Source organism: Drechmeria coniospora, chromosome 03 (genome assembly GCF_001625195.1).
Source record: "Drechmeria coniospora strain ARSEF 6962 chromosome 03, whole genome shotgun sequence".
NCBI classification, from domain to species: Eukaryota; Fungi; Ascomycota; class Sordariomycetes; order Hypocreales; family Ophiocordycipitaceae; genus Drechmeria; species Drechmeria coniospora.
In genome coordinates this window covers 228,270-254,644 of record NC_054391.1, presented here as the reverse complement: position 1 = coordinate 254,644, position 26,375 = coordinate 228,270, and the positions used below count along the sequence as shown (strand labels likewise).

General features: G+C 62.2%; 11 protein-coding genes across 11 annotated transcripts; 3 read left to right on the top strand and 8 right to left on the bottom strand.

Annotated features, from left to right (window-relative positions):
• Positions 1 to 1,894: 1,894 nt before the first annotated feature.
• On the top strand, positions 1,895 to 4,826 carry DCS_05958 (uncharacterized protein; the record flags this gene model as incomplete). Its single annotated transcript, XM_040803256.1, has 3 exons — positions 1,895 to 1,956; positions 2,216 to 4,291; positions 4,349 to 4,826. The coding sequence occupies 3 exons, from the start codon at positions 1,895 to 1,897 to the stop codon at positions 4,824 to 4,826; spliced, it is 2,616 nt and encodes an 871-aa protein (XP_040653360.1).
• A 688-nt stretch (positions 4,827 to 5,514) lies between these two features.
• On the bottom strand, positions 5,515 to 6,037 carry DCS_05957 (uncharacterized protein; the record flags this gene model as incomplete). Its single annotated transcript, XM_040803255.1, has 2 exons — positions 5,515 to 5,644; positions 5,700 to 6,037. 2 exons carry the CDS (start codon positions 6,035 to 6,037, stop codon positions 5,515 to 5,517), a joined length of 468 nt encoding a protein of 155 aa, XP_040653359.1.
• Positions 6,038 to 8,001: 1,964 nt separating this feature from the next.
• On the top strand, positions 8,002 to 9,114 carry DCS_05956 (carbonic anhydrase; the record flags this gene model as incomplete). The annotated part of the gene is made up of 4 exons (XM_040803254.1): positions 8,002 to 8,456; positions 8,488 to 8,592; positions 8,651 to 8,828; positions 8,893 to 9,114. The coding sequence occupies 4 exons, from the start codon at positions 8,002 to 8,004 to the stop codon at positions 9,112 to 9,114; spliced, it is 960 nt and encodes a 319-aa protein (XP_040653358.1).
• A 479-nt stretch (positions 9,115 to 9,593) lies between these two features.
• DCS_05955 (uncharacterized protein) lies at positions 9,594 to 10,316 on the bottom strand (the record flags this gene model as incomplete). The annotated part of the gene is made up of 2 exons (XM_040803253.1): positions 9,594 to 9,886; positions 9,956 to 10,316. The coding sequence occupies 2 exons, from the start codon at positions 10,314 to 10,316 to the stop codon at positions 9,594 to 9,596; spliced, it is 654 nt and encodes a 217-aa protein (XP_040653357.1).
• A 1,498-nt stretch (positions 10,317 to 11,814) lies between these two features.
• DCS_05954 (lactonohydrolase) lies at positions 11,815 to 12,903 on the bottom strand (the record flags this gene model as incomplete). Its single annotated transcript, XM_040803252.1, has 1 exon — positions 11,815 to 12,903. The coding sequence occupies one exon, from the start codon at positions 12,901 to 12,903 to the stop codon at positions 11,815 to 11,817; it is 1,089 nt and encodes a 362-aa protein (XP_040653356.1).
• A 754-nt stretch (positions 12,904 to 13,657) lies between these two features.
• On the bottom strand, positions 13,658 to 14,386 carry DCS_05953 (uncharacterized protein; the record flags this gene model as incomplete). Its single annotated transcript, XM_040803251.1, has 1 exon — positions 13,658 to 14,386. The coding sequence occupies one exon, from the start codon at positions 14,384 to 14,386 to the stop codon at positions 13,658 to 13,660; it is 729 nt and encodes a 242-aa protein (XP_040653355.1).
• Positions 14,387 to 14,824: 438 nt separating this feature from the next.
• On the bottom strand, positions 14,825 to 15,310 carry DCS_05952 (uncharacterized protein; the record flags this gene model as incomplete). Its single annotated transcript, XM_040803250.1, has 1 exon — positions 14,825 to 15,310. The coding sequence occupies one exon, from the start codon at positions 15,308 to 15,310 to the stop codon at positions 14,825 to 14,827; it is 486 nt and encodes a 161-aa protein (XP_040653354.1).
• Positions 15,311 to 17,247: 1,937 nt separating this feature from the next.
• DCS_05951 (2OG-Fe oxygenase superfamily protein) lies at positions 17,248 to 18,189 on the bottom strand (the record flags this gene model as incomplete). The annotated part of the gene is made up of 1 exon (XM_040803249.1): positions 17,248 to 18,189. The coding sequence occupies one exon, from the start codon at positions 18,187 to 18,189 to the stop codon at positions 17,248 to 17,250; it is 942 nt and encodes a 313-aa protein (XP_040653353.1).
• An 864-nt stretch (positions 18,190 to 19,053) lies between these two features.
• Positions 19,054 to 20,558, top strand: DCS_05950 (uncharacterized protein; the record flags this gene model as incomplete). Its single annotated transcript, XM_040803248.1, has 4 exons — positions 19,054 to 19,174; positions 19,348 to 19,615; positions 19,672 to 20,026; positions 20,100 to 20,558. The coding sequence occupies 4 exons, from the start codon at positions 19,054 to 19,056 to the stop codon at positions 20,556 to 20,558; spliced, it is 1,203 nt and encodes a 400-aa protein (XP_040653352.1).
• Positions 20,559 to 21,116: 558 nt separating this feature from the next.
• On the bottom strand, positions 21,117 to 23,093 carry DCS_05949 (ankyrin; the record flags this gene model as incomplete). The annotated part of the gene is made up of 2 exons (XM_040803247.1): positions 21,117 to 21,216; positions 21,361 to 23,093. The coding sequence occupies 2 exons, from the start codon at positions 23,091 to 23,093 to the stop codon at positions 21,117 to 21,119; spliced, it is 1,833 nt and encodes a 610-aa protein (XP_040653351.1).
• Positions 23,094 to 25,185: 2,092 nt separating this feature from the next.
• DCS_05948 (uncharacterized protein) lies at positions 25,186 to 26,031 on the bottom strand (the record flags this gene model as incomplete). The annotated part of the gene is made up of 1 exon (XM_040803246.1): positions 25,186 to 26,031. One exon carries the CDS (start codon positions 26,029 to 26,031, stop codon positions 25,186 to 25,188), a length of 846 nt encoding a protein of 281 aa, XP_040653350.1.
• Positions 26,032 to 26,375: the final 344 nt, after the last annotated feature.

Here is a 26,375-nt window from a genome sequence, read left to right as displayed (position 1 = left end):
TGTCGGCGACAATCGGCGGCGACAAAGGGAAAGCGGCCGTCGATGGTCGGTCCGGGGCGAGCTTCGCAGCGGCAGATGTCCTATTTGTGCGGGCGAGCCAGCATGGTGTCTGGGTGGGATGGTTGATGGCGAGAAGAATTGCCACCCGGCCGCCTTGCATTATTCACACGTATTGCAATATTCACACGTATTATTGCGAGCTGTCACTAGCTCGGTACCGTACCAGCGCTCGACGTACGGAGGACCTGCACAACCGAGTAAGCAGTACCGTACTATGCAGTACTTGGTTGCAGGTGCGGCGCGGGCACCTACGGCAAAGGAGCCTACGGCACAGGAGCCTACAGTACAGCACAGGAGCCTACGGCACAGGAGCCTACAGCACAGGAGCCTACGGAACAGGCACCTACGGCACAGGCACAGGGCACATGTGCTGCACGGGGCATGGTTCGCTGCAAGTAATACTTGATGGTGTCCCCCCACCGGTGCAATCAAGTAATACTTGATGCTTGCCCGTGCAAGTACCTGTACTCCGCACCCGTCACCGCCACGACTTGCGCACCTGCGAGTACGCCAAAGGTACAAGCAATCGCTGTGCCCGACCGCCAGGTGCCGAGTACCCTGTACAGCCATTCGCCCGGTGCCCCCCGCCGTCCTGCCGGTACTCGGTACGGAGTGGGCACGCCGCACGGGTGCCCAGGTACCGGGTGCACGGACGAGCGCAAGTACGGACGCATTACGTATGCTCGCACCCGCTTCCGTGCCATGTACCTGTACTTACTGTACAGTACTTGCTCGTTCGTGCGCATATTCACCTGCGGCATTTGAATGTCGTCGCTTCGCCGCGCAGCCGGCCACCGTGTCGCGAGACACGCGGTGCCCGGGTGCACACTCTCGTGGTACGAAGTGAATGGTGAGCGGTGCTTGCGCTCGCTGTCTCGGGCGCCGTTCGAGTCGTGGCCTCTGTTTGGTCGTTTGGCCTCCGTCTGGTGCGGGCATGGTCGGCCACGACACCATGGTTGCGTCGCATGTTTGGCGCGGACCTTGCTGGCCGTAGGTGTGTGCCCGACGAGGTGATTGGCACGTGTGCCGTAAGTACAGGCGCTTGTACAGAGTATTTAGGGGAGCATGGTGGACGGTGGATGAGCGTGGATACAAGTACAGACTACATGCGTATAGTGAAAGCTCATGTACCTGTACATGGCGCACCCGACGTGGACATGCACGAGTGCTCGAGTGCGCGCCCATGTGCCGACAGCTTGCATGTTCACCTGCTGTACGACTGGCTTGCTGTATGAGGCGGTAGCTACGGTGCAAATGCAAGCTGGTGCTGCCCAGTACGGCGTGCTCCGACCACAAGTACCTGTACCCACCAAATGTCGTCGACAGGTACCTACTACATACGCCGCAAGTCACATCACATCAGTCGCGGGCTACCAGGCACCGAGGCGTCCCCCACAGTGCGCCTGGATCTCCGACCCCCGCTCGACACCGTCGCTTCGACCGAATGACGCTCCTCACGATTCCGGGTCTTCGCGACGCTCCCTCTCTTTTCCTGCAACCCATTATGTACTCTGCGCGGCTTCGGCATCGCTCGGCAGACCAGCGATGCGTGCAACTACTCGGTGCACGCGCTTGTTGTACGGTATATGCGCAGCAGTCTGGTGCATAACAGGTGCTGGGTGCTGGGTGCTGCCGAGTAATAGTGCTAGTGCTGGTGCGTAGCAGGCGCTGGGTTCTGCCAACTGCTGGTGCATTGCAGGTGCTGGGTGCCGCCAACTGCTGGGGCATAGTGGGTGCTGGGTGCCGCCAACCGCTGATGCTTGCAGGGAGCACTTTACGCGTAGGTGTGTACTTGTACTTTCCCGCCGCCGCCGTGCCTGTAGCGTGCAAGACCATGTACAAGCGCCCTGCGCTCGACCAGGTACTGCGTGCTAGTCGTGGTGCGGGATGGGCTTGGTATTCGTAGCGGCCGCGACTCTGCTCCTTACCCCTCGCTCCGTACCGCACCAGGACAGGTACACCCGACTCCGTACCGGTACAAGTAAGTGCTACCGCCGTCAAGGCGAGCCGTGGTTGTGCGCAGCTGCGCAGGTCACTGCAAGTGCGGGTACCAACGCTTTCGGCTGCGCAGATGGTACCCGTGCGAATACCTTCGGTGCATGTATCGCAAGCACATGAACCGCATACGTGGGTTCTTACTTGAAAGTGCTTGCAGCTGGCCGTCGTGGTGGCAACGCTCTGCTCGGGACGGTGCCCGTACGGCCGCTGGCGATGACGGATCAACCTTCCCGCGAGATGCGGCCGAATCTTCCGTGCCTGAGGCATGCCGTGGCGTCGGTGGCGAGGCCTTGAATTTGTCATCATTCGCCATCCTATGCTCTCTCGTCGGCTCGCCACCTCCGACCGACCTTCTCTTCCTCTTCAACCATCTCGTCTCTGCTCCCTGGCATCGCCAGCAGCCGCCCGCACGCCATCGTCGAACCCGTCTCCATGCTGGCCGGCGGCGGAGACGGCGGGCCTCGACGGCCGAGTCGCCGCAAGGGCAAGTACCGGCCATCCGTCCCGTCAATGAATCGGGTGCCTCCGCTGACTCGACGGGCCAGCCTGCGACTTGTGCTGCACAAAGAAGATCAAGTGCGACATGGTGCTGCCGACCTGCTCCAACTGCCTCCTCTACAAGGCGGAATGCCGCACCAGCATCGCCCGCCGCCGAGGCGTCCCTCCCCGGACGAAGCCGACGGCCGGGGTGCCGCCTGAGCCGCCGACGCCGGGGTGCGTTCCTCTCCCCTCCGCCCTCCGTCCCCCTGGCTCGTGCCTCCGCTGAGAGGGACCCCAGCCCCGCCGCTGCGGGCACCGTCGAAGGCAGGCTCTCGAGGATCGAGAGGCAGCTGCAGCGCATCATCCGCCTCTCCGCCGCCGCGACGGAGCCGAGACGCGCGCCGACGGACCTCCTCCCGCCGGCCGACGAGGACGACGACGCGTCGATGCCGACGACGGCGACGAGCCCCGACGCGGCGTCGAGGACCGACCGCCGACCGTCGACGTCGACCCCCCTCACCTCCCTGCGGCCGTCCTCGGCCTCGCTGCCCTCCGCCGACGAGCTTCCCCTGCCGCCGGCCGAGGAGATCATGCCCATCGTCGACCACTACTTTTCCGTCTTCAGCCTCGTCGTGCCCCTGTTTGACCGGGCCTCCTTCGTCGCCCTCCTCGACCGCTGGTACCGGGAGGATGACTTCCGACGAGACAGGGCCGCCTGGGCCGCCATCCAGGTCGTCCTCGCCCTCGCCCTGCGCACGCCGACGCCCGACGGACTCCAGGACGGCAGCGGTGCCCATCGCTTCCGCGCGGCCAATCTCTACCTCGGCAACGCCCAGTCGGTGCTGTCGGAGCTCGTCACGCGCGACCGGGACCTGCTTGGCATCCAGGTCCTGCTCGGCCTCGTCCTGCTCTTCCAGAACAGCAGCGACACGAAGCCGGCGAGCGTCATCATCGGCACCGCCGTGCGGCTCGCCCACCGCCTGCGCCTTCACTCGCAGGATTCCGTGCCCTACTTTACGCCCGAGGAGAACCTGCAGCGGTCTCGCGTCTTCTGGATAGCCTACGCGCTGGACAAGGTACGTCGCCTCGTCGGCCCGCCCGCCCGTGCCCGTGCCCGCCCGCCCGCTCACGCTCGCCTCGAGGACATCTCGCTGCGCATCAAGGCGCCCTCGGTCCAGATGGACGCCGACATCGACGTGCCGCTGCCGTCGCTGACCGTCTCGGACGGCGCCGGCCTCCTCTGGACGCCCGACGGCCTCACCCACATCAACTTCCACCGCCTGCGCGTCGACCTGGCCCACGTCGAGGGCCAGGTCTACGACCAGCTCTACTCCAACCGCTCGACCAAGGCGCCGCCCGACGAGCGCCGCCGTCGCGCCGCCGACCTGCAGCGCCAGCTCGAGCATTGGTACCGGCGCATCCCGACGGCCTTTCGCGTCGAGCACGTAGCCTCGACGCTCAAGCCGTGCGAGGTCATCATGATGACCAAGATGCACTACGCCTACCTCCTCGCCACCCTCAACACGCACGGGCTGCACGGCAACAACGCCGACTGGTTCGCGCGGTGCGCCTCGCCCGACGCCGACGAGCTTCGTGCCTTTGTGCGCGCCATGGACGCCCACACCTCGGCCGCGCCCCTGCCCGGCGACGACGCCGACCCGCGTTTCGTCGGCGCCTGGAGCCACTGCGTCGAGCTGAGCCGCGCCTGCATGAAGCTCTTTGAGCAGTCCCCGCCGACCGAGTGCCTTGTCTGGTAGGCCCCCCGTCCCTTCGACGGACGCTCCGCGACGGGCCCCCGCTGACGTCTCAGGCAATGCTGCTGCCCTCACATGTCGGCCCTGACGACCCTCCTCGCCAACCTGCTCGTCAACCCGACGCACGAGTTTGTGTCCCTCGACCAGCATCTCGCCACGAGGGCCGTCCAGCTGTTCGACAGCCTCATCGAGCTCGCCCCTTCCGAGTCCGTGCAGAAGATTCGCAACATGGCGGGCGACCTGTACGGCAGGGCGTTCGAGGCCGTGGCCAAGTCGACGGCGAGCGCCGACGCCGACGCCGACGACGTCGGGGACCTCGGCTTCGACCCCAACGCCTTCACCTCGCTGACGGAATGGATGACGGGCGGCGCCGGCGCCGGCGAGTTGATCGCGGGCGATCCGCTGAAGCAGATGCCGCATTTCCCCCTCAACAATTTCGACTCGCCTGCCTGGGACGGCTTCTCCCCCATGGCCCAATGGGCGCCGCTGTACGATCCTGCCGGGACTGTGCCGACCGGGGGCCCGACCGTGTGAGCCGACGACTGACGAGCGACGAACCGTGGGCGCGACGCGGCATTGGAACGGACCGCTCGAGCACGTCGTTTTCGGCACGTAGGCTCGACGGCACCATGGAAGCGTCGTTGGCCACGCACACACGAGGCACTTGCTTCCACGGCACGCAAGTGGAATTTTACCCTGCCACCGGCCGGCGGGCCCAAGGCTGCATTTCTCCACAAGCCGCAGGGATGATCCGAGACTGTCGCTCGTTCCGGAGGAATATTAGGTGTCACGGGACAGCAACGGTGCACGAAACCAAGATGCTATTCATATACTGTACACCTGCACTTGGGCGCGGCGTACGAGTACAATACCGCAGATGCTACAAGTACCCACGGCGCTACAAGTTCTCACGGCCATGGAGTTGCGTCTTCTTGGTTGCGTCTTCTTGCCTGCGTCCAAGCCCATGGGGTAGACGAAGCGGTGGCAAGATGGCCCCGTTCACGACTGGCAGGGCCAAGGATTTAAGGCTCCGTGTTGCATGGGTCGCAACCGATGCCGACTTGCTAGTGGGCCCGAGTCAAATCTCGTATCGAGGGATATCAATCTCGCAAAGGTGCACAGGTATTTTCGTCTAATAAGGAGGTACTTTTGTGGCCTTGAGCCTGCGAGCCTCGGTATCCTGTCGCCCGCCGACAGGGTGTCCGCTCCCAATGCCGCGTGTTTACTTGGGATCCAGGGTCACGGTCAGGGGACCGTTCTGGCGGCATTTCCTGACAAAGATGTCCTTGTTGGGCTGCGCCTCCTCCTCGCACATCGACGTGGGGAGCATGTCCTGGCCCGAGAATTCCTCGCTGCGAAAGTGAATCGTTAGCCAACCGTCTGCCACGGCACGGCGGTGCGACGTACCCGGAGCCCTTGTTGTAGCCCATGCGGACCATGAAGAACAGCTCATCGACGGTGTTGGTGAGCCCGAAGTTGTACTGAAACCCTTCGCAGGGGTTGACCTCGAACCGGCCGCCCAGCTTCTGGCCGTTCATGTAGCACTTGAGGTCCTTGGCGACGGGGCCGTCAATCTTGAACTCGGCGTCGTAGGTGGTGGTGTACTCCTTCAGGTCCGTGACGACGGTGGCGACGAAATCTCTAATCTCCACCTGCTCCGGCGCGGCAGCGTTGGGGGTCGGCGACGCCACGACCGAGGCGGCCAGGGTAGCCAGGGCGGCGCTGAGAAGGGTAACGGTATGCATGATGCTGTGGTGTGAGCCGAGCCGGACGAATATCGTGTGGCGGAGAGAAGGTGTGCAGGTGTGCCGTGGTGAACAAGATGAGAGCGAGGAGATGACCGGAGATGCGTGTCACCTTGGGCACGGAGATCATGGACTTTATAGAGAGCACGCCGCACTCGTCTCCGGCTCGTGGCCATGATGCACGCCTTCGGATCTGCATTGTCCGGCAATTCGTTCGCCTCCAAACGGAGTCGGACATTTTCTGTTGCGAGTATCGGTATCTAGTCAGCGTAAGCTTGTAGTTGGTCCATGTAAGCTTGTATCACGGTCGACTATGAGGCCGAAAACGCAGTATACACCTGGGTGCGAGAGAGCGGCAGGGCTCCGTAGCATGTGCTACGTTACGAGTTGAAATCCTTCGACGTCTGCACGTGAACTGCGCCATTTGCGTCCGGCGGTGGTTGGCCAAACTTGAATCGTCGGATCGGCCAATGATGGTGACGGCCGCTCGCATCGCATAGTGGGTTGGCAAAAGTGTCGATTCACTTTGCCGTGACGGCGCTACCAGAGTCGAATCCTCGCTCTCGTCCTGTGACGGCGGGTGGAACTTGGACAATGACTAGCCGCGCCCGAGGGATTCGCTCGTCGCTTCGGATTATGCCGAGCAAAGCGAAAGCTCACCGACGGACCAACGTCCGCCGACGGATAATAATAGCACTCGGGCGATGTCGTGGTATAGCTTCATGCTTGCCTTGGTTCCCAAAGGCCGAACTCGCCATCGTCGGCACGTCGTGCGCGAGCTTGGCCCTGCGAGGCAGCCGACTGCCCTCGAGCCGTGCGTCGCGTTGCCGGCTCGCGCGCCCAGCCTTGCCTTCTGGTAACGTTGCCGGATCGTCATGCTTCACGCAACCCGGCTCGTGGTGCGCGGCGTCGGGACGGAGACGGAACCAGAACAGGGGCGGAATGCAATCACCTGCGCCTTTGGTCGAGCAGCCGGCATTCCGTCGGCATTCCGTCCACGCGCGCAGGATTCACTCGGCAGCTTCACCGAGCCGCAAGCGCGCAGTTGATGGAGCATGGTGCATGTCGAGAAACGCGCGCTGCATCCCTCGCGCCTCGCCTCGTATCCATACCCAGTTTTCCCGTCCGCCAGGAATAGCTCGACCGGCTATGTGCAGGGTATACACGATGCATCGACGCACATGACTGCCGAGCAAGTACACATCTAGGCGTACTTGGCCATGAAGTGCTCGTCCATGGTCGAGGCGCGGCATAATTGGCGTGCAGGCACGGCAGAGGTTGCCTCGACTCGATCGGTGCCGGGGCAGCGAGGAGTGTCACCGCCTCTGACTGCCGAGCAAGTACACATCTAGGTGTACTTGGCCATGAAGTGCTCGTCCATGGTCAGAGGCGCGGCATACTTGGCGTGCAAGCACGGCAGAGGTTGCCTCGACTAGATCGGTGCCGAGGCAGCCAGGAGTGTCACCGCCCATGACTACCGCGTACGAGCCGGCAGGGGCCTGCGGCACGAGTGAGAATATGCGCGCACTCGTATCGTGTCGTCTAACATGCAAGTCCTCGTCGGCTTCGCCCGTACGAACCCCACCGTCCGTGCCGGCACGAACCGGTCCAGTCGCCGAAGCTCATCGTGGCCGTCGAGAGGAGAGGGTATCGCGGGCATCGTCTTCGTTGCTTGTCCCGACGCAAGAACCAGCCGATGGAAATAGCTAGCCGCCGTCGCTGGACTCTTGCGATGCCGGTCATGGAACGAACCACGTTCGCCTGCGCACCGCGTCCAGCCACAAGAGCCCGGCACCGTCGTGGTGCCAATTGTCGTTGAGAGCGCCGTTGAGATTTTGCAGGGTTCCCAGCTGGGTGTACATGTATTCCTTGTCGTCGCAGGCACTCGACAGCACAACCAGCCGGCCTCGCCTCTGGCTTCGATTCATCCACCCAAGCCCGGGGCGCAAGCGGCACCGTCTTGCATGCGACCCCTTGCACGCGACGGCTTGCACGAGGCCGCTGCGGAATTCAAAGAAAAGGGAACGACGGCGACGGCGGGCGACAGCGGGCGACAGCGGGCGACAGCGGGCGACAGCGGACGAGTCGGCTTCGGAGTCGTCGGGATTAGGGCAACCCCCTCGCTCGCGTGCCTCGGCGACGAAAGCAAGCGAACGGTTAGCTCGTCGTTTCGGCGTCATTCTAGCGTTCTCGGTGGCGGCCGCGATGCCGCGATAGAGAGCTCCCCGTGGCTTCCGAGCAACACGCCTCCCGGCAGCATCTCAGCTTCCCATCGGGCAAGCTCATTGGCCACGAGCCTATGGTATCATGTCGTGGCTTCTGACGCCATCGCGGCGCGCAGCGCGGCGACGAGACGATGCTCGTCGATGCTCGTCCAGGTGCCTATATACGAGCGCGGGGACGCTGGCGAAGGCGTCCGGTTCCCGCAAAGGCAGAATCGATGCGTCCAGAGTCGCTGCCGTCGTCGAAATGTCCGTCGCCAAAGAATTCCAGGCCGCCAACGAATCGTACGTGGCATCGTTTGCCAACGCTCACCTCCCGCTGCCACCGAGCCGGTAATCGTCTCTCCTCCTCCGCGGCCCTGCGCGCGAACGGGACCTGACCCTCTCCCAGCAAGGTTGCCGTCGTCACCTGCATGGACGCCCGGCTCGATCCCGCCAAGTCGCTGGGGCTCACCGAGGGCGACGCTCACGTAATCCGCAACGCCGGAGGGCGGGCGGTGGACGCGCTGCGATCCGTCATCATCTCGCAACAGCTGCTGGGCACGCGCGAGATTGCCGTCATCCATCATGTTCGTGGGCCGCGACGCATCCTCCGCCGGGCGATGCAGTCGGCTAACCACCGCGTGGGACCAGACCGACTGCGGCATGCTCACCTTCAACGACAGCGACCTCAGAGGGAAGATTAGAAGCGATCTGGGGGAGAACGCGGACCACATCGCATTCCTGCCCTTTGACGATCTCGAGGCAAGCGTCGCCGACGACGTCGCCGTGCTGAAGAACAGCCCCCTCGTCTTGGACGTGCCCATCTCGGGCTACGTCTACGACGTCAAGACGGGCCGGATCAACAAGGTCTAACGGGAATCCTTGGTTCGAGGCAGCCATGCGAGTCGCGGCAAACGGCAACGCACCGATGGACGAGATGCGAACAGGCTCGTGGGCCCACCCCGGCCACCGTGGGCATCGTGTGGTCATGGGTTCCAACGATGCCCTTGCCACGGCGGCATGAGTGGATTCGGGAGCGTATTTCACCTTGCATACAGTCTTGTTCACCTCCGAGCGGGAGGAGCTACATGCCTGCACCGCATTCGACGTGCTCGTCGTCGTGAAGTCATCCGCCGATAGGTCCGCGAGGGCGTCGTACACAAGCAGACGCCATTTGTTCGTCCATGGTCGGAGAGGCAAGCAACACGCCTAGGTGCTCGTGCATGCCGACGTTTCAACGACCAACAGTGCCGAAACCAAACGACTTGTCGGCTTCGTCGGCGCCTCTCGCCGTGCCTCGGACGATGCCGGCTTCCCCAACGGGTGAGGCTTCACGACGACGTCGTTCGGCATCAGTGGCAGCCTTTCCCGTGCTTCCTCAGTCGTGCGTAGTTGTATGGCAGCGGGGCGAGGAAGCCGGCGGCCAGGGAGACGGTGGCGGCGAGCCAAAAGGCCGGCTCGTCCAGGGCGACCTGGCCACCGGTGAGGTGATAGTCGACGGCGTTTTCCGCCATCTCCATGGTGAGCATGGAGATGAGGCTCATGCCCGCCGCCGTCCTCGCCGCCGTCGGCCAGGAGAGCTTGTCCCGGCCGAGGCGGAGCAGCACCGTCTCGAGCAGCATCGACGTGGTCAAGCCGCTCGCCACTGATCACCGCGTCAGCAGGCAGCCGGCCGTGGATGCATCCACCTTGTCGACAACGGCTGACGACGTACTGGAGATGGCCATGATGGGTGCCACACCCAGCTCTGGGTGGCAGGTTTGGAGGAACCACAGGGCCGAAAAGTCGCCGGCCGTGCAGCCGACGAGGCAGCGGAGGGTGTTGATGGCCGCTCGCCGCCAGGTTGGTCTCGAGTTCCAAAACAAATACCGCGTCACGGCTGGCCGACGATGCTGTTGAGCCTCGAGGCCACCTTGTCGGGAGCAGGTCTCGCCATTGCCCTTGGACGGGACGCACCTCGGACCCGTCGTCCTCGACGAACGAGCCAAGGATGCTTGACCGACACGCCGAAGGAGGGCCAAGGGGGTCCCCGCTCGAGCGTGGGCGCGGGAGCAGGGGATGAGCAGGAGAGCCATCGGCAGAGCAGCGGTGCGGTGACGATGCCGGGGCGATGGATGTGATGGATGCACAAGGAGTGCGTGTCGAAGATGACCTGCAGGCCCTGGGAGGCATTTCTCGCCGCAGCACCACCGCAGCCGTCAGGCAACGAGGCAGACACTCCTCGCAGGCAACGAGGCTGCCAGAACCCGACCGCTATAATGTCGGGCCGTCCCGCAGTCGACCACTGTAGACCACCGTATGTCGGGTGAAGCCCCCTGAAACTACAGGCGGTCTGTCGCTGCAACGGCTGGCTGACCAATTCCCGAGCGTACAGTACAGTGCTTACCATGCGCAAGGCTGCCACACCCTCTACTGCACCCTCTACTTTGGCAGTCGGCCACTGTGATATAGAGTCAACCTGCCACTACAGGTGGTCGATCAATACAACGGCTGGCTGGCCAATTGCCGAGCGTACGGTGCAGCGATTGCTATTCGCAAGGCTGCCACACCCTCTGCTGCACCCTCTACTTTGGCAGTCGACCACTGTAATATAGAGTCAACCCCCTCCACCTCGACAGTCGACCACTGTAACATCGAGTCAACCCCCTCCACCTCGGCTGTCGACCACTGTAATGTCGAGTCAACCCCCCTGCCACTACAGGCGGTCGGTCGCTGCAACGGCAGGCTGACCAATTCCTGAGCGTACTATTCGCAAGGCTGCCACACCCTCTACTGCACCCTCGACTGCACCCTCTACTGCACCCTCTACTTCGGCAGTCGACCACTGTGATATCGAGACCCTCCGCTGTCGACCACTACATGCATGCACGCCGTTGGGCCAACCCATCAACTTACCTGCGCTGTACGGAGTAAGTGCACAAAATATTACAAGTGTGTATATATTGACCAAGGCAGGTCGGTACATTGGTAGAATTGCCTTGCTTTTATTACGTAATCACTCGCGTTGCGATTACGGAGGGCATAAATTGGTCGAGTTGCTGCAACCTGTTTTTCATTTCCTCCCTTCGTACCAATTTGATGCATTGAAAGACATCTCTTGTCACCAGTTTCCCCCAGAACCGAAACGACAACAAGCATGGATTGCTCACTGTTCGCCATGCAGTCGTCAGCCTCGCATCCGAATTCTGGAAGCTTCCATGGCCACCTCCACCCGACCCCTCTGGCAAAACGGTACAGGTACTTGGGCCCCGGCTTGGCGTTGCCTTCAACCGGATACGAGCTTCTCTACGGAGTAATTCTCCGTAATCAATACGAGCACTCTTGCTCGGCGAGTCGCCGCTCGTCTCGTCAATCGAGTCGCCGCCCAAGTTGCTCGGTTGGCTGGCGGCCGAACGCACCTTGGCCGGTCACGGCTACCTGCCATGCCGGCCGAGCTTTTGCATCACGACGGGCGGCGTTCGGTGCATCGAGACAAGTTGATTCATTTCACCCGTGACGCATCATCAAGTGTACATTGCCCTGCGACGGGTGCGTTTCTTTCCCGCCCGAGCAAGGGCGCCGCTCCGGCCGTCGTCAGTGGCATCCGACGCCAAAGTCCTGGCACACCTCCCGTCCTTGGGCCGCGACGTTCTCGACGACCCACATGCGCTTGTTGGAAAAGACAAAGATCTTGCCCGGCGCAAAGGCGAGGTTGTTGCTCGTCTCGCCGACAAAGATCTTGCCGAGCAGGATGCCCTGCGGGTTCCAGACGTGGACGCCGTCGCCGCACGACACCCAGAGGTTGCCGTTGGTGTCGCAGTGCATGCCGTCCGGGAGCCCGATGTCGGCCCAGGCAAAGGTCCGCCGGTTGGCCAGCCGCTTTCCGTCGACGACGTCGAAGGCGTAGATGGTCGACGGGCCCCTCGGGTCGAACTCGGCCTGCTGGCTGCCCGTGTCGGATATGTAGACCGTCTTGAGGTCGGGCGAGAACTCGATGCCGTTGGGTTCGACGAAGCCGTCGGCCACGACCTGGATGACGCCCGTCGCCGGCTCGAAGCGGTAGACCTGCTTCGGGAGCACCGGCTTCGGTCGGAACTTTTGCACGTGGCCGTAGTCGGTGTCGGTGAACCAGAGGTCGCCGGTGACGGGATGCTGCCGCACGTCGTTGAGCGAGGAAAAGTTGCGGCCGAGAAAGTTGGTCAGCAGCGGCGTCGACGTGTTCCTGTTCGCGTCGACGGCCAGGAGCTGCGACCGGCTGCTCATGTCGCCCTGGTCGCAGTAGACCTGCAGCGGCCGCATCTGTCGGCGATCGGCCCCGGGCGGGTAGTAGTTGGTGCCCCCGTTGGCCATGGCGAGCAGCGGAAACTGCGTGCTGCGGAGGGGATAGCTATCCGAGTCGAGCGACACGACCGTGACGTTGATGTTGTCCGTCAGGCTCTCGTAGTTGGACGTGATGTAGAGCGAGTTGTCCTTTTTGTTGTACAGGCCGCCCTCGTGAAAGGCCGCCCAGGGCAGGTCCCAGACCTTGCGCGCCGTCGCGTTGCATCCCAGGACGGCGCGAAAGTCGTTGTGGTAGGCGAGCAGCGAGATGGCCGGCTTGGTGATGTTGGTCTCGGGCAGCTTGGCGAAGTAGCCGGCATCGACGGCCAAGGAGGGCAAGCTGACGCTCACAATGTGCGACATGCTGGGCAGGATGCTGATAAGTTGTTGGGAGGTGGTGAGCGGCGAGGAGCGACGGCGCAGAGGCCCGTGGCCATGCCATCTTTATACGTCGTCTTGTCCGTGTAAGTAAACCCATCTGCGTCCCGACGACGAGCGTGCAAAAAAAAAAAAAAATAAACTCGCTTTATTCATGCTCGCAAGGAGTGCCCCCGATTCAGGATTGTGCCCCCGGGACTTTTATGCAAATCATCTGCCTCGCGCGGAAAATTGGAACCTACTTCAATGCAAAAGTGGGCATCGCTGCCTCCAGGCCTCGCACCAAGCCTATGCCTCCCTAACCCCTGCTCGCGATGGACGGAGCGGCACCATCCAAGCGGACAGGACAATTGTGCGGCTCCAGAAAACGGCGGCCGCTGCGGGTAGAGCCAAGAGATGGCGCGGATGTATGAATGGGGACGGCGTGCATCATGTCGTGCATGGTGATGGTGCGGATGGTGATGTGAATGGCATCGATCTCATCGATGATGCTGTCACAGCGGCGTCGGCAAGTGCGAGGGCTCGTCATGATGTTGTATTTATCCCGTCATCCTTCACGACGGCTTCGAGGCTGCCGGGGCATTCATGCATTGTGCATGCAATGAATATTCCTTCGCGCCTTGACGCTGTCAGGACTCAATGCTCCCATCAATGCTCCCACGCCTTCCCTCGATGCTGTCCCCGCCTCCCAGGCACATCGTGGTGGAGCGAGTGACCATGGCCGGGCAAGAAGAAGCAATCAATGCGCCGCCTCACCGCAACCCTCTTCGACGGCAGCGTTTGCCCGACGAAGCAGGTCTCGGGGGAGTTCCAATGGTATGAAGGCACACGCACAAGCAGGACGGTTGTTGGGGACGGCGTAGCATCCTCGCCTCTGCTGATAGGTCGACGTAGCCACGAGACTGTCGTCGAGACGCCCGCCACTCCGTAGGTGAGACCGGCGCCGACGATGCATCGATGCCAAGGAGGAGGAGGCAGCGCCCCTACCGCGTCGTGCCCGCGACGTCGCTTCCGTCGAGTTGGCCCTGGCAAGGGCATGAGTGTGACCGGTGCTGGTTCCGGCGAATTGGTGGTGAATAGAAGGGAGGTGAGCGCGGTCCGGTGTGCCGTTTCCAATGCACGTTGCTCCTTGCCGGCCACGAACATGGTGCAGAACACGCATTTTCGCACCTGCAACGCCGTGCGGTTCCTGATTGATCGCCGTCGAGGGGGAGATGCTTGACGAGGAGCGCACGGCGGACGAGCTCGTCGTCCGGATCAAACAGGCGCTCGAGCTTCTGAACAAGACGTCGCCTGAAAGCTTTGCTGCAAAGGAGAGGGATAAATCAAGGTCGACCTCGGCCGCTCTTCTCGGTTGCCCGTGAGGCGATGCCGTACCACGACACCATTTGTGCTCCAAGTTTGGGGGTTCCTCACGAGTGCCAAGTAGTAGCCACGACCGTTGCGTGTCGGCTGACTTCCTCGACATGGTTGATTTCATCACACCATGTTATATAGCATCCTGCGAGCTCAAGGGGTCCCGCTTTCGAAGCAACTCTTTCTCACGGCATGGTAGCGTCATCTCCCTGCATCCGAATGTGACGACGCAATGATAGGCACGGCGGAGGGGATGCATGCCGTGACAGCCAGTCGGCCAAATCTCAGGTACGGCCTTGGAGCCGGTTTTTATCGGTCGTGCCGCAGCCTCTCTAGGGATGGGAGCGATGGGCGATTGAACCCTCGAGGGGAGGCTTTCGTGTGCTCAAGGGATGCATTCGCAAAGGAGGAGACTTGCATCGGGCCCCAACACTTCTTGTCATCTGAAAACAGTGGAACCACCACAAGCCGGGGTGCTCGGGACGAGGCGGCCTCTCATCAAATCGAAAGCACCGTGGATGCGTGAAACGGTTTCTCCCGGCCGGCACTTCTAGCACCCGTCGTAGCTTGCGTGATGTCGAGAATGGAGAGGACAGTTGCCTCTGCGAGCGGCACCGCGGCCTCTTGCTCGCTCAACGACCGAGACGTCTAGGTCCTCGTGCCCTTTCTTGGGTTCCGGCACCGGCTTCTCGCGCCGCCCATCTCCGATCTTGACGGCGCAGCGCCTGGCACGGGCGGCGGACAGGCGCAAGGCGCTCCCGTTTCCAACTCCGAGCTCCACCCCGAACCCCTGCGGCGGACTCGGCGCAAGTCGACTCCAAGCATTGCCAAGGCCCCTGCCCTTGCATGCACTGTTGTCGCCCGCATTGGTGCCGGGAAGCAGCCTGTCGGCCATGTCGTCGCCCGTGGCCCATGACCATGCATGCCGTCGGGATCCAGGATGCAGCCCAAGGCCCGGTCGCATCGCGTACCAGTCGATACCGTCCGTTTCTGGAACAAACGGGCATTTGTATCCGGCATGGTTCGTTCGGGGCATGCACAACGTTCAACCGGCCGGGCAAGAGTTGGGCCAGCAGAAGCCTGCGCATGGAATGTGCCGGACGGACTCGGCCTTGTCGTCGGCGAGGGTCGGGGCCGTCCATCCGTAGAGGCTCGAATGGCGGCATTCGGTATGTCGACTTGTTTACCGACAGCATCGTCTGGGGAACAACGACCACGATTATTGACTTCCGAAACCGATCCCAATGACTTGCCGTGGAGCCGTTGTACGTTTGCCAATACTTACAAGATGCATGCACGCTTCAACCCCAGCGGCTGCGGCGTTGCATCGCCCCAAATTCGGCCATGCGGCAATGGTACCGGGACGGGACAGCTCCTTTGAGTTGATGATTCACAGGGAGCACGCCACGTTGCACGGCAACTGAGCTGGTAGCTGCCATGCGAGACAGAGTCAACAAAGTCTTGGACGTACTCTTCACGCCTGGGCATCACTTGACGTGTCTGGAAATCCGAGTCGTGTCGCAGACGCTGCACTCTGAAGCTCAATGAGCCTCTCTGCGTTGTTCAACATGCGGCATCTCCGCCGCGAGAATTCCGAGTCCGATACATGTGCCGTCGTACGGATTGTTCTAGTGACCCGAAGATTGATTCCCAAATGCCCAGGGTTGGGTGGCGGTGAACAGGATGCAGCGAAGGCCAGGACTCACTTGAGGTCCGTACCGTGCGGGGAGAGTCGGTTGAAGGCGAAGATGCTAACGAGATGATCCTAACCGTGTAGATGCCGTCACGGAAAATCTCGTGGTCCTTGAGCGCACTGGTGAATGCACGACGAACAATGCCACCTTAAGGAAGCAACCACGGCCGAAAGCGGTTCATGGCCGCTGCTGCTTCTCTTGCCGTGCACGTTACGCCCGGCCGTCTCGTCTCTTACCGCGAGCCAGCGTGGCGAACCGGACGTCCTCTTTGTCGGCAAGGCGTATCTGCCGAGCAGTGTAGACCTGGTCAACTGCCGTGGTGCATGGAGCCCCCGGAGAGCGTCGACGCGACGGGCACGATGGGCAAGGACGCGTACTGCGGTGACAGAAATTGGCAATGCTTCAAGGACGGCCACCGTTGCAAGTCTCACATCAGGGCCGCTGGCCGAGCGAGATGGTTGGGGTCGGTGGTCGATGGGCAAGGTGAAACCCGACCCGACCGAGAAACGGTCGAGGGCTCGACCTGGGGATGCGGCCAAGGGAAGTGCCGTGGTTGCCAAGCGATGCCAGCATCGAGGAACGGGGACGAGGCTGGGAACCGTGTCGATTCTTGCGGCAGCCATCGCTCACGACAGTCGAGGCCGCTCGCCCTCGGCAGCGTCTCTGGTGTCCCTTCCACCTCCAACCACCATCTGAGGGAAGGGCAATGATGGTTGCGGTCAGCGGCCGTCGGGTAGGAGGGTCGTAAGCCGTTCGGCCAGCTTGTCTCGATGCTGTGCGTCGGCGGTTTGATGGGCCGTGAGCATGAAGAAGGAAAAAAAAAGAAGAAAAGAGCAGGATGCTAGTGGAGGCTGCGGTCGGCGAGGGCACATGATTTTTGCACCACCGTGGCATTATGAACAAGTCACGCAATTCGCGCACGGGCAGTGAAAGGCTCTTCCACCGTACTTGAATGTACAGTCAGCCGCATCATTTCGGGCCGGTCGAATGCCTGCCTCTGCACATATGTGAGCTTGCTGCGTCACTGCGGCATCAAAACCTGGCTCTGTCAAGTCTTTGCAAAGGACATGCACGTGGACTTGGGGGAGCATGTTGGGGAGCACGTTGGGGAGCATGGGTGCCGGAAGATAAAAAACGTTGCAGCGAGCATGATGCTGACTATATCCAGCCGCGAGAGGTGAAGGGCAAGCAACGCAGTGCAGACACGGTCCGAGCCGGCGAGTCTGGGACGAGATGGCGTGGAAATTCGTACGATACAGGCACGCACGCTCGCACGCCCTCAGTTCCTCCACCAGTCCGGCACCGCCGCCTGCCGAGTCCATATGTTGATGCCAATCTTTTCCCCCGACACGACGGGCAAGCCGGCGTGCAGCGTTCGGTCGTCGCCTCGGCCGTCCTCGTGGAGGTTGTTCCAGTAGACCACGTTGCCCTCGATGGGGCGAAACGTCACGCCGGCGTCGTAGGGCTGGTCGCAGTCGACGAAGCGGCACCAGCGGCTGTCGGTCGGGGCAGTCTGCAGCGGAAAGTTGGTGCCGCCGCCCGTGACGTTGACAGCCTTGACGGAGCCGAAGAAGGAGCTGATGCGGTTGCCGCCCTCCTTGATGGACTTGTGCGGGTCCTTGAGCCAGTCGGTGTGGTGGAGGTACTGCTGCGTCGGCGCGTACTTGACGAGCTGGATGCCCTCGACATGGACGGCGGGGATGTCGAAGCCCTGAAAGTCCAAGGCCCGAGCCTCGACGCAGCGCACGACGGCGTCGGCCTTGACCGTCGTCGACTGCGAGGAGCGGACCGAGTTGGAGACGGCGCGACCTTCGGGGTTGAGGACGACGGAGCTCTGAAACTTGCCGTGGCTGCGAGCCGACGTCAGCTGGAAGCTCGAGTCGAGGCCACGAGGGGGGGGGGGGGGGCAGGAGAGGCGGGAGAAGGCGACGTACGCTATTGCTTGCAGGTGGACGCGTTCATCCGGCGTGATGAAATTTTCGAGGTAGACGATGAGCGGCGACTGGCTAAAGATGTGAGCCCGGTACGGCGGGTGGACGCAGGTATAGTCGTCGGGGATGATGGAAATGGGCGCCGCCGGCTCAGAGGCTTCGCCGTCCGAGGCCACGCCGTCCGAGGCCACGGCTTCAGAGGATTCCGCCGGAGGGGGCACGTCGGCCTCGGCCCGCACGACGCCCGCGACGGCGAGCATCGCCCAGGCGAGGAGCTCTCGGGTCTGCATCGTGATGGTGTTTTTCTGGAGAGTGATTCGGGAGATTATCGCCGTAGCTGAACGGCCATGACAGCGAGACGGACGGACGGTATGGACGGCACTGGGTCGATTCGAGGAGCGACGAGGGAGCGGGTGGCAAAAGCAAGGCCAGGGGCGGGAGAGTCGAGGCATGTACCGTCAAGCAAGTACACGCAACATCACATCGCTCCATCGTCCGTTCCTGTTCCTGCATTCGTGCGACGGGGGGGGCCTCGCTGGCCTGGTCAGACATGGGAGGGAGGGGGGGAGGGGGAAGGGGGGAGGACATTTTGGTAGCCTCATGGCGTGCGCCTCATGTTGGCAGCCTGTGGCTTCATCGCTGTGGCTTCCGTCGCTGTGGCTTCCGTCGCGGTGGCTGCCGTGACGGACGTAAGGGACACGTCATCCATTTGAGGCTTGAGGGCTATTCCAACATGGCATGATGGACGACGGCCTCAACCCGCACCATCGACTGGCGAGCAACGGACGATGCAGCATAACATCCCTACGGCCGCCAGTCCCAGAGGGGAAACGAGCTGCGTAGGCCCTTGAGCAGAACCGGCTAGCTGTTTCGGCATGTCTCACGTTCTGTCCTGTCCTGCGTAGGCGTCGAACGACCATCGGGTGAGCCGTGTGAGTTACCAGAAGCAACAACAATAACGCAGCCTAGGTCATCCAAAGGGAGGCGTCGTGTCGATTTTGCTAGCATCGCCATTTCAGCATCTTTCGGATCCTCGACCGAAGTGCTCTCCCAGCACCACCCACCACCCACCACCCCACCCACCACGGCGTACAGCTCGCCGGCGACGAGGACAAGGACAAGGAGCAGGGAATCAAAGGATCGACGTCTGCAGGATGTGGTCTCCCGTCGTATGGGCCATTCCCCTGCTGGCCGGTCAGGCGGCAGCGTGGACGACGAGCCGAGAGGCCGAGGTGAAGAAGAGCCTCGCCGAAGACGAACGCACCCTCATTGCCTGTAAGTTGCACGAATGATGCCGAATAGCACGTCCGTTGGACACCTGATCATTCGCTGATGCCGAGTCCGGGTAGTTGTCGTGGTGAGTACCGTCCGGATGGGCGCCGTAGCTCGACTCGCCGTGGACTCGACGTGCTGATCAATTGGTTGCACTCGGCAGCCTGATGCGTAAGTCTCCATCGTTGCCGCCGTCACGGGCAAAAGCACGACTCGGTCGGTGACTGGCTTGGCTGACGATGGCCGGTCTCGCAGGGAGGCGAGCACGACGCTGCTGCCGGAGTGGGAAACGGTTCAGCACACCGGCACGACGCGGCTGGCGATTGATTGCACCCGAGACGCCGAGCTCTGTCGAGAGTTTGACGTCGTCTCCTTCCCCACCATCAGGCTCTATCGTCGCGACGGAGCCATGGTCCGATACCGTGGCGATCGACGAGCGACGGCGTTTGTGCCACCCGACCGCGCAGCCCCGACCTTGGATGGTGCTGACGTCGATGCAGCATCGTCTCCTTTGTGGAACGCATCCTCCGACCGATGATGACGAATGTCGGCGGCGACGACCTCGCCTCGTTCTCCACCATCGACGACATCGTCTTCATCGCCTCGCTGGGCGAAGAGAAAGAGTTGCTAGGCTGGTACACCGAAACGGCCGAGAAGCTGCACGACCGATACACCTTTGGCCTCGTCTCCGGCGCGCAGCCTCCGGCCCAGTTCAGGTGCCACAACCACATCGAGGAGACGGAGCTCAGCATCTCCGACTTGAACCTCGTCGACCCCCTCAGGGAGTTTGTGTCGGCGTGCACGGAGCCGCTGATTCAAGAGCTCACGAGCAAGAGAAACCTCAAGCTCACGCGCGTACGTCCTGTCGGGCCACGGCGGCCGAGCACATGCGCGGCCGAGTCGACGCTAACCTCGTTCCACGGCGCAGCACGAAAAATATCTAGCCTACTACTTTAGCAACGACCGAGCCGAGCTCAACAAGTACAGGATACGCATGATGTCCGTGGCCCAACGGTTCAAGGACCACGAGCCCGGCATCGTTCTCGTCACCTTCAACTCGGACGAGTGGCCGACGAGCGGCCTGGGCATATCCGGCAAGGTGGGCTTCGCCGTGTACGACCTGTCGACGAAGCTAGCATACCCGTACGCCGGCGAGCTCGTCCCCGACATTGTCGGTGACTTTATCCAATCCGTCGTGGACAACAAAGTACAGCCGTGGGATGGCAAGCATGAGGGGCAAGAGTCGTCGTACCAGTCGACGGAACCCGAGGCGACGGCCGGCTCTTCCGAGGCCGAGGTGACGGCTGGCTCTTCCGAGGCGGAGCCGACGGCTGCCTCGTCCGAATCCGCGACGACGGACGGATCCGACAGCCGCGACGAGCTTTGAGAAGGGACACGACGGCACGTCGAGAGTGCCAACGATGGGCGGCACTGACACATGATGCACTGTTGTTGCTCATCTCACTCGAGTCTCCACCGACACAGGTGATGGAATCCAGGAGGGCGGCGCATGGATTTGTTTCCGTCGTCGACGCGAGCAGCACCGGGCACTTTGTTGCGTCACGATGATGCGCTCTGCGCTTTCCATGCCACTTTTATCCCACGGGCCAGTGGCAGCATCCGTGCTACCGTCGACGTCGTCGCGGGCGTGTGTGACTGAGCTCGGCACATGGTTGCGAAGGAAGCATGGGCGTGAAGTGACGACGGACGATGCGCAGCCACGGAGGAATGTCATCGGTAGGCGAGAGGCTAGGTGCGAGGGTTCGATCAGTGACCAGGTACGAGGGCGTCCATCGGTGCAAAAAGCATTCGTAGGCATCGTGCCCTACGGCTGGCAGATGCTCCTCGGGGGAATGCGACAAGGTCATTTTCCTTGGGTTGCCGCCGCTGTTCCTTGATCGTCTTTATGCGTGCTTGAACATTGTTGCGCCATCTGGGACACGATTCACGATTCTCGGCCGTGTTTTCGCGCAACAGACATCGTGCCGGCGTCGTCGAATTCTTGGTCAAGCGCAACGTAGGCTCCGACGCGCCCTCGGAGGTCCCTGGCGGGGGTTCTGGCATGAAGACGTTATATTCATCATTCTACTCTATTGCACTGATGTGGTGCCAGCTCGTGAGATGCGACTCGGCACCGTATACCCATATCATAACATTCGGCACAGACAAGAAAACAGCCGCCGTCGCACGTCGGACACTCGTACGACACGGTGCCCAGCACGGTGCAGCGGGTGCATATCTCGCACCAGCAAGAATCTCCAATAAACTTGACAGGGTTCTGCTCCACTTGCACGTCTTCACCTACGTCGTTGCCGCGTCGTCGAGAATAGTCGCAAAGCAAATCAAGCAGACGAGGGTTGCCGCTGCGGGCGGCCCAGGAAAGGATCGTTTCGCCAAACAAGTCGGGCGAGTGGGTGTCGAAGCCGGCGTGATCGAGCAGCGTGCGCACGACGGCCTCGTGGCCGTTCCTCGTGGCCGCCAGGACGGCAGCCGAGCCGTACATGTCGTCAATGTCAAAGGAGATGTCACGGGCGAGCATGCGCTCCACCGTCTCGGCGTGGCCTCGGATGGCGGCGTGGAAGGCGGCGGTGCGGCCGTTGTTGTCGCGGAGGTTGACGTCGACGGCGGACCGCGCGAGCATGAACTCGACCGTCTCGTGGCGGTTGTTGTGGGCGGCGACGTGAAAGGGGCTCCAGCCGCTCCGGTTGGCGGCGTCGGCGTCGGCGCCGTGATCCAGCAGCATGCCGGCGATGGCGAGCCTGCCGTTCTCGGCGACGGCGTGCAGCGGCGTCCACCCGCTCGGGTTCGAGGCCTGGACGTCGGCGCCGTGGTCGAGCAGGACGCGGACGACGTCCTGGTGGCCGCGGTCCGAGGCCGTGAGGAGCGGCGGCCAGCCGGCGTCGTTGGTGACGGCGACGTCGGCGCCGCGGTCGAGCAGCAGCTTGACGACGGCGGCGTGGCCGGCGCCGGCGGCGAGGCTCAGGGGCGTCCAGCCGTGGTTGCAGGGCGCGCCGATTTCGGCGCCGGCGTCGAGGATCATCTCGACAATGTCGATGTGGCCGCTGTCGGAGGCGAGGGTCAGGGGCGTCCAGCCGTTGCCGCACGCCAGGGCCACGTCGGCGCCCTTGCGCAGCAGCATCCAGACCGACTCGGCCTTGCCCTTGTCGGCGGCGAGGGTCAGGGCCGTCCAGCCGTCGACGGTGGCGACGGCCGTGTCGGCGCCGCCGTCGACGAGCAGGCCGACAATGTCCCCGTGGCCCGAGTTGGCGGCCGAGTGCAGCGGCGTCCAGCCCCGGTCGGCCGAGGCCTGGACGTCGGCGCCGCTGGCGAGGAGCAGCTCGGCGACGGCGGCGTGGCCGTTGCACGAGGCCGACTTGAGGGGCGTCCAGCCGCTCTCGCTGCGCAGCTCGGGGTCGGCGCCCTCGCCGAGGAGGTAGCTCGCGACGGCGAGGTGGCCCGAGTTGGCGGCCACGTTGAGCGGCGTCCAGCCGACGTAGCCGTCGCGGATGTCGGCGCCGGCCTCGACGAGGAGCCTCGCCACGTCGGCGTGACCGGACCGCGCGGCGAGGCCGAGGAGCGTCCAGCCGTTGTCGCACTTGACGGAGAGGTCGACGTCCCGCAGGCTCAGCAGGAGGCTGACGACGGAGCCGTGGCCGTTCTCGACGGCGATGGGCAGCATGGCGTGCTCGTCAAGGCTAACCCCCGTGGCCACGGCCCGCCGTATCGTCTCGCAGCGGCCGTTCCTCGCCGCCCAGAAGAGGGCGGCGGCCCGATAGTGCTTGGCATCGTAGCGGTAGAGGTGGATGATGAGTTCCCGGTAGAGCCGGCAGTTGGCACGTGCCAGGGCGTCGATGTCCCGGCACGAGTCGAGGTGATGGGCTATGGCCAGAAGCAGCTCCGTCGGCAGGGACAGCAGGGGCATGTCGGAGGCGCAGCGTCGGTGAGAGTTCAGCGAGGTAGATGATGCCGTTTGTCTGAGTTATTCATGTTGCAGCCGAGCCTCGAAGCGGTCGACGTGGAGGAGGCGAGGCGATGAAAACGGATCAACGGAATCCATTTCCGGCTGCGTCACCGCCGGTGGGGCGGTGACCGTACAGCGTGCGGGAGTACAGTCGGGGTATAAGTGCTATGAAGTTGGCGGACGGAGTACTTGCGGGTACTTGAGCGTGCGAGCGAGTGCGAGCAAGCAAGCGGCACCGTTCGTCCGCACGGAGTACACTCGCGCTACCGGCCGATACCTGCGACGCCGAAGCCAACCTACCGCGACGCCAGGTACATCCGTTACGAGGGCATCCGGAACTAGGTACTACGGGGCCGAGGTGGTCCGCTTCACGGAAAGCAGGCAGGATGGACGGGGAGGGAAGGAATGCGGCCAGCGGGAGCAGGTGGAGGCCGCGGCTCGGCAGGAGCATCCGAGGTGCGGGCCCGAAAGGGAAGCCACGTGGTTGGCCGTGCCAAGGGCTTGTGCAGGTAGCTGTACTTGTGCTTGCACTTGCGCAGTACTAGTGCTTGCACTTGCGCAGTACTTGTGCTTGCACTTGCGCTGTATGGTACTTGTGCTTGCACTTGTACTTGTTGTGCTTGCACTTGTCGGAGGTACACTGTACTTGTGGTTGTAAGTATGTAGGTAGTTGTGCTTGTGCTTGCACTTGCGCTGTACGGTACTTGTGCTTGTACTTGTGCCTGTACTCCATAAAGTGCTTAAGTAATCGTCCTCGCAAGGTACGGTGAGTGACTCGGAAACGACCTCAACACCATTGAGCAGACGAAGAACTGTTCATGAGCACAATGAATAGCATCAATGAACCCAAACTGTTTCAAATCTCATGGCACGGCAGCAAGTGACCCTCGAGGTCAATCCTGGCATGTTTGCCTCATCCGCCTGTTCCGTCTACTTGCCAGCGAGTACTGTAAGTGTCCGTACAGCGTACCTACTAATGTTTACGGCTCCCTACAAGCACTGTAAGGGTAATTATTACAGGGCTCCGCGTTGCTTCCAGCACTTCCAGTACAGGGCACCTACAAGTACATGGAGTGTACAGAGTACAATCATACTTGCTTGCGCTCGTACTTGTGCTTGCACGTGTGTCGAGTACCGTGTACTTGTGTTGTACCTATTTACCAATGCAGAGTAATGCGGAGTATAGGGAGAATTATTACTGCTTCGATTCACAGAGAGAATTATTGCTGCTTCGATTCACCCACGAGCATCAACCACCATCCCCTGCACCGGGACCTGTGCCATTGTGCGACGATGCCATCGAGCAGGGTCGAGCTCATGCCCCTCCGACGTGCCCCTGGAGGCATTTCGGCTGCCTGTTTCTTTTGTCCAAACTCCAACTCACCCCTCCGTCTTCTGGCCTTGTCCTATCCTTTGGCCATCGTGAGGGGCGGAGGCTGCTCGTGATGGGGGTGGCAGCTTTCTCCATCGACTTGGACGAGGCATCTTGGGACGAGGCATCATGGTTCGACGAGTGCGAGAAAAAATACAGGCGAATAGAAGGAGCCTCGACGCACCGCCGACGACCAGCCGTGCTGGAGTCGTGCCTGGGGTTGGGCCCTGCAATGGTCCTCGTCGGCGCGCCCTCCCGCATGCCAATTTGCATCCAGTGCATTCTCCTGGACGCAGCTCCTCGACCGACTTCCATGATGATTGGCAAGCTGCCGTGGAATCCAACTCTCTGTGACGCCCATGTCGACGTGCACTTCCTTGCCGGGCAAGCGACGTTGTCGCTCTACGCCGGTGACGCGCTGGGAAGCACCCGTGGTGGTGGACGGACATGTCGTGGACCATTTATTCATTCATTCGTGGACCATTCAGTCATTCATTCGTGGACCATTCATTCATTCATCGTGCACCATTCATTCATTCATTCGTGGACCATTCAGTCATTCATTCGTGGACCATTCATTCATTCATCGTGCACCATTCATTCATTCATTCGTGTCCCCCGACGGGACGCTACCGACCGAGGGGGCATTCCTCGCCAGACCAAGACGGCTGCTCGTGTCGTCTAGGCGACCCGGTACGACACTTTGCTCGTTCCCTTGGAGCGCGAAATCTTCCTCACCTCAATCTTGCCCACCTCGCTGCAGTCCCGGACGTGGGTTCCGCCGCAGGGGTAGCTTCCCAGACCCTCCATCTCGACGACGCGGCCCATCGTCTCTCCCGCCGGCAGCGCGAAGCCGTCCGTCGTGCCGTGGCACTTCTCCAGGAGCTCCTCCATCGGCCACCAGTGAATGTGGATGGGCCGGGCCGATCGGACATACTCGTCCGTCCTGGCCTGGATGGCGTCCTTGTGGCTGTTGTCGATGGTGCCCTGGAAGACGACGGCGGCCGAGTCGGGGTAGTGCGACGCCTTGACCTCCTTGAGCGGCGGGATGGCGCCCTCGCGGCACAGCGCGTGGATGGCGAGGCTCATGATGTGGCCCGCGCTGTGCAGGCGCGAGTGCAGCGTGCGCTTCTCCGCGTCCACCTGCTGTCGCAGCTCGGCGCCGGCGTCGAAGCGTGCGGCGACGCCGTCGACGGCCACGAAGCGGCCAAAGTGCAGGATCTGGCCACCTTCGGCGGGCTGACGCACCGACCTGACCTCGAACGTGGCGTCCACCTCGCTCGCCGGCGCCGCCGAGGAGGAGGTCATGATTCCGGTATCGGAGGGCTGACCGCCACCCTGGACGTGGAACACGGTAGAATCCGTGATGACGGCGTCCTCGAGCTCCGGTGCGTCTTTTACGAGCGCCTGGTCCGACGTCGCGAGTGCGGATATCGGCACGACGGAGAGCATCTTGGCGGCATGGAGAAGCCGCCGTCCCTCTCGCTGGTAGACGAGTTGCGTCGGAATCGCCTTGCTGATCGTCATCGTGAGAGCAACGGGAACGTTCAACACCAGACTGGATGCCGCAATTTTGCCGAGGGCGGTGCGAGCTCAGACGTGCTGCGAGAACTGCTTGGAAAAAAGGAGAATGCTGCCGGCGAGATGAGCAGAGGAGTAGGTGTGTTTGATTGGAGTTGAAGAGGGAAAAAAAGGCGAAATCGTTGGTGATGAACAGGCCATTTATGTGCGTCGTCATCACTCCGAGCACGGTCCGAGTATCAACAAGGTAGGTAGTATGGCGAGGTATGCAGACAATGCAATCAATTGTGCACACGTACCTGAACTTGTGCACATGTACTTGGACTTGTGCACATGTACCTGGACTTGTG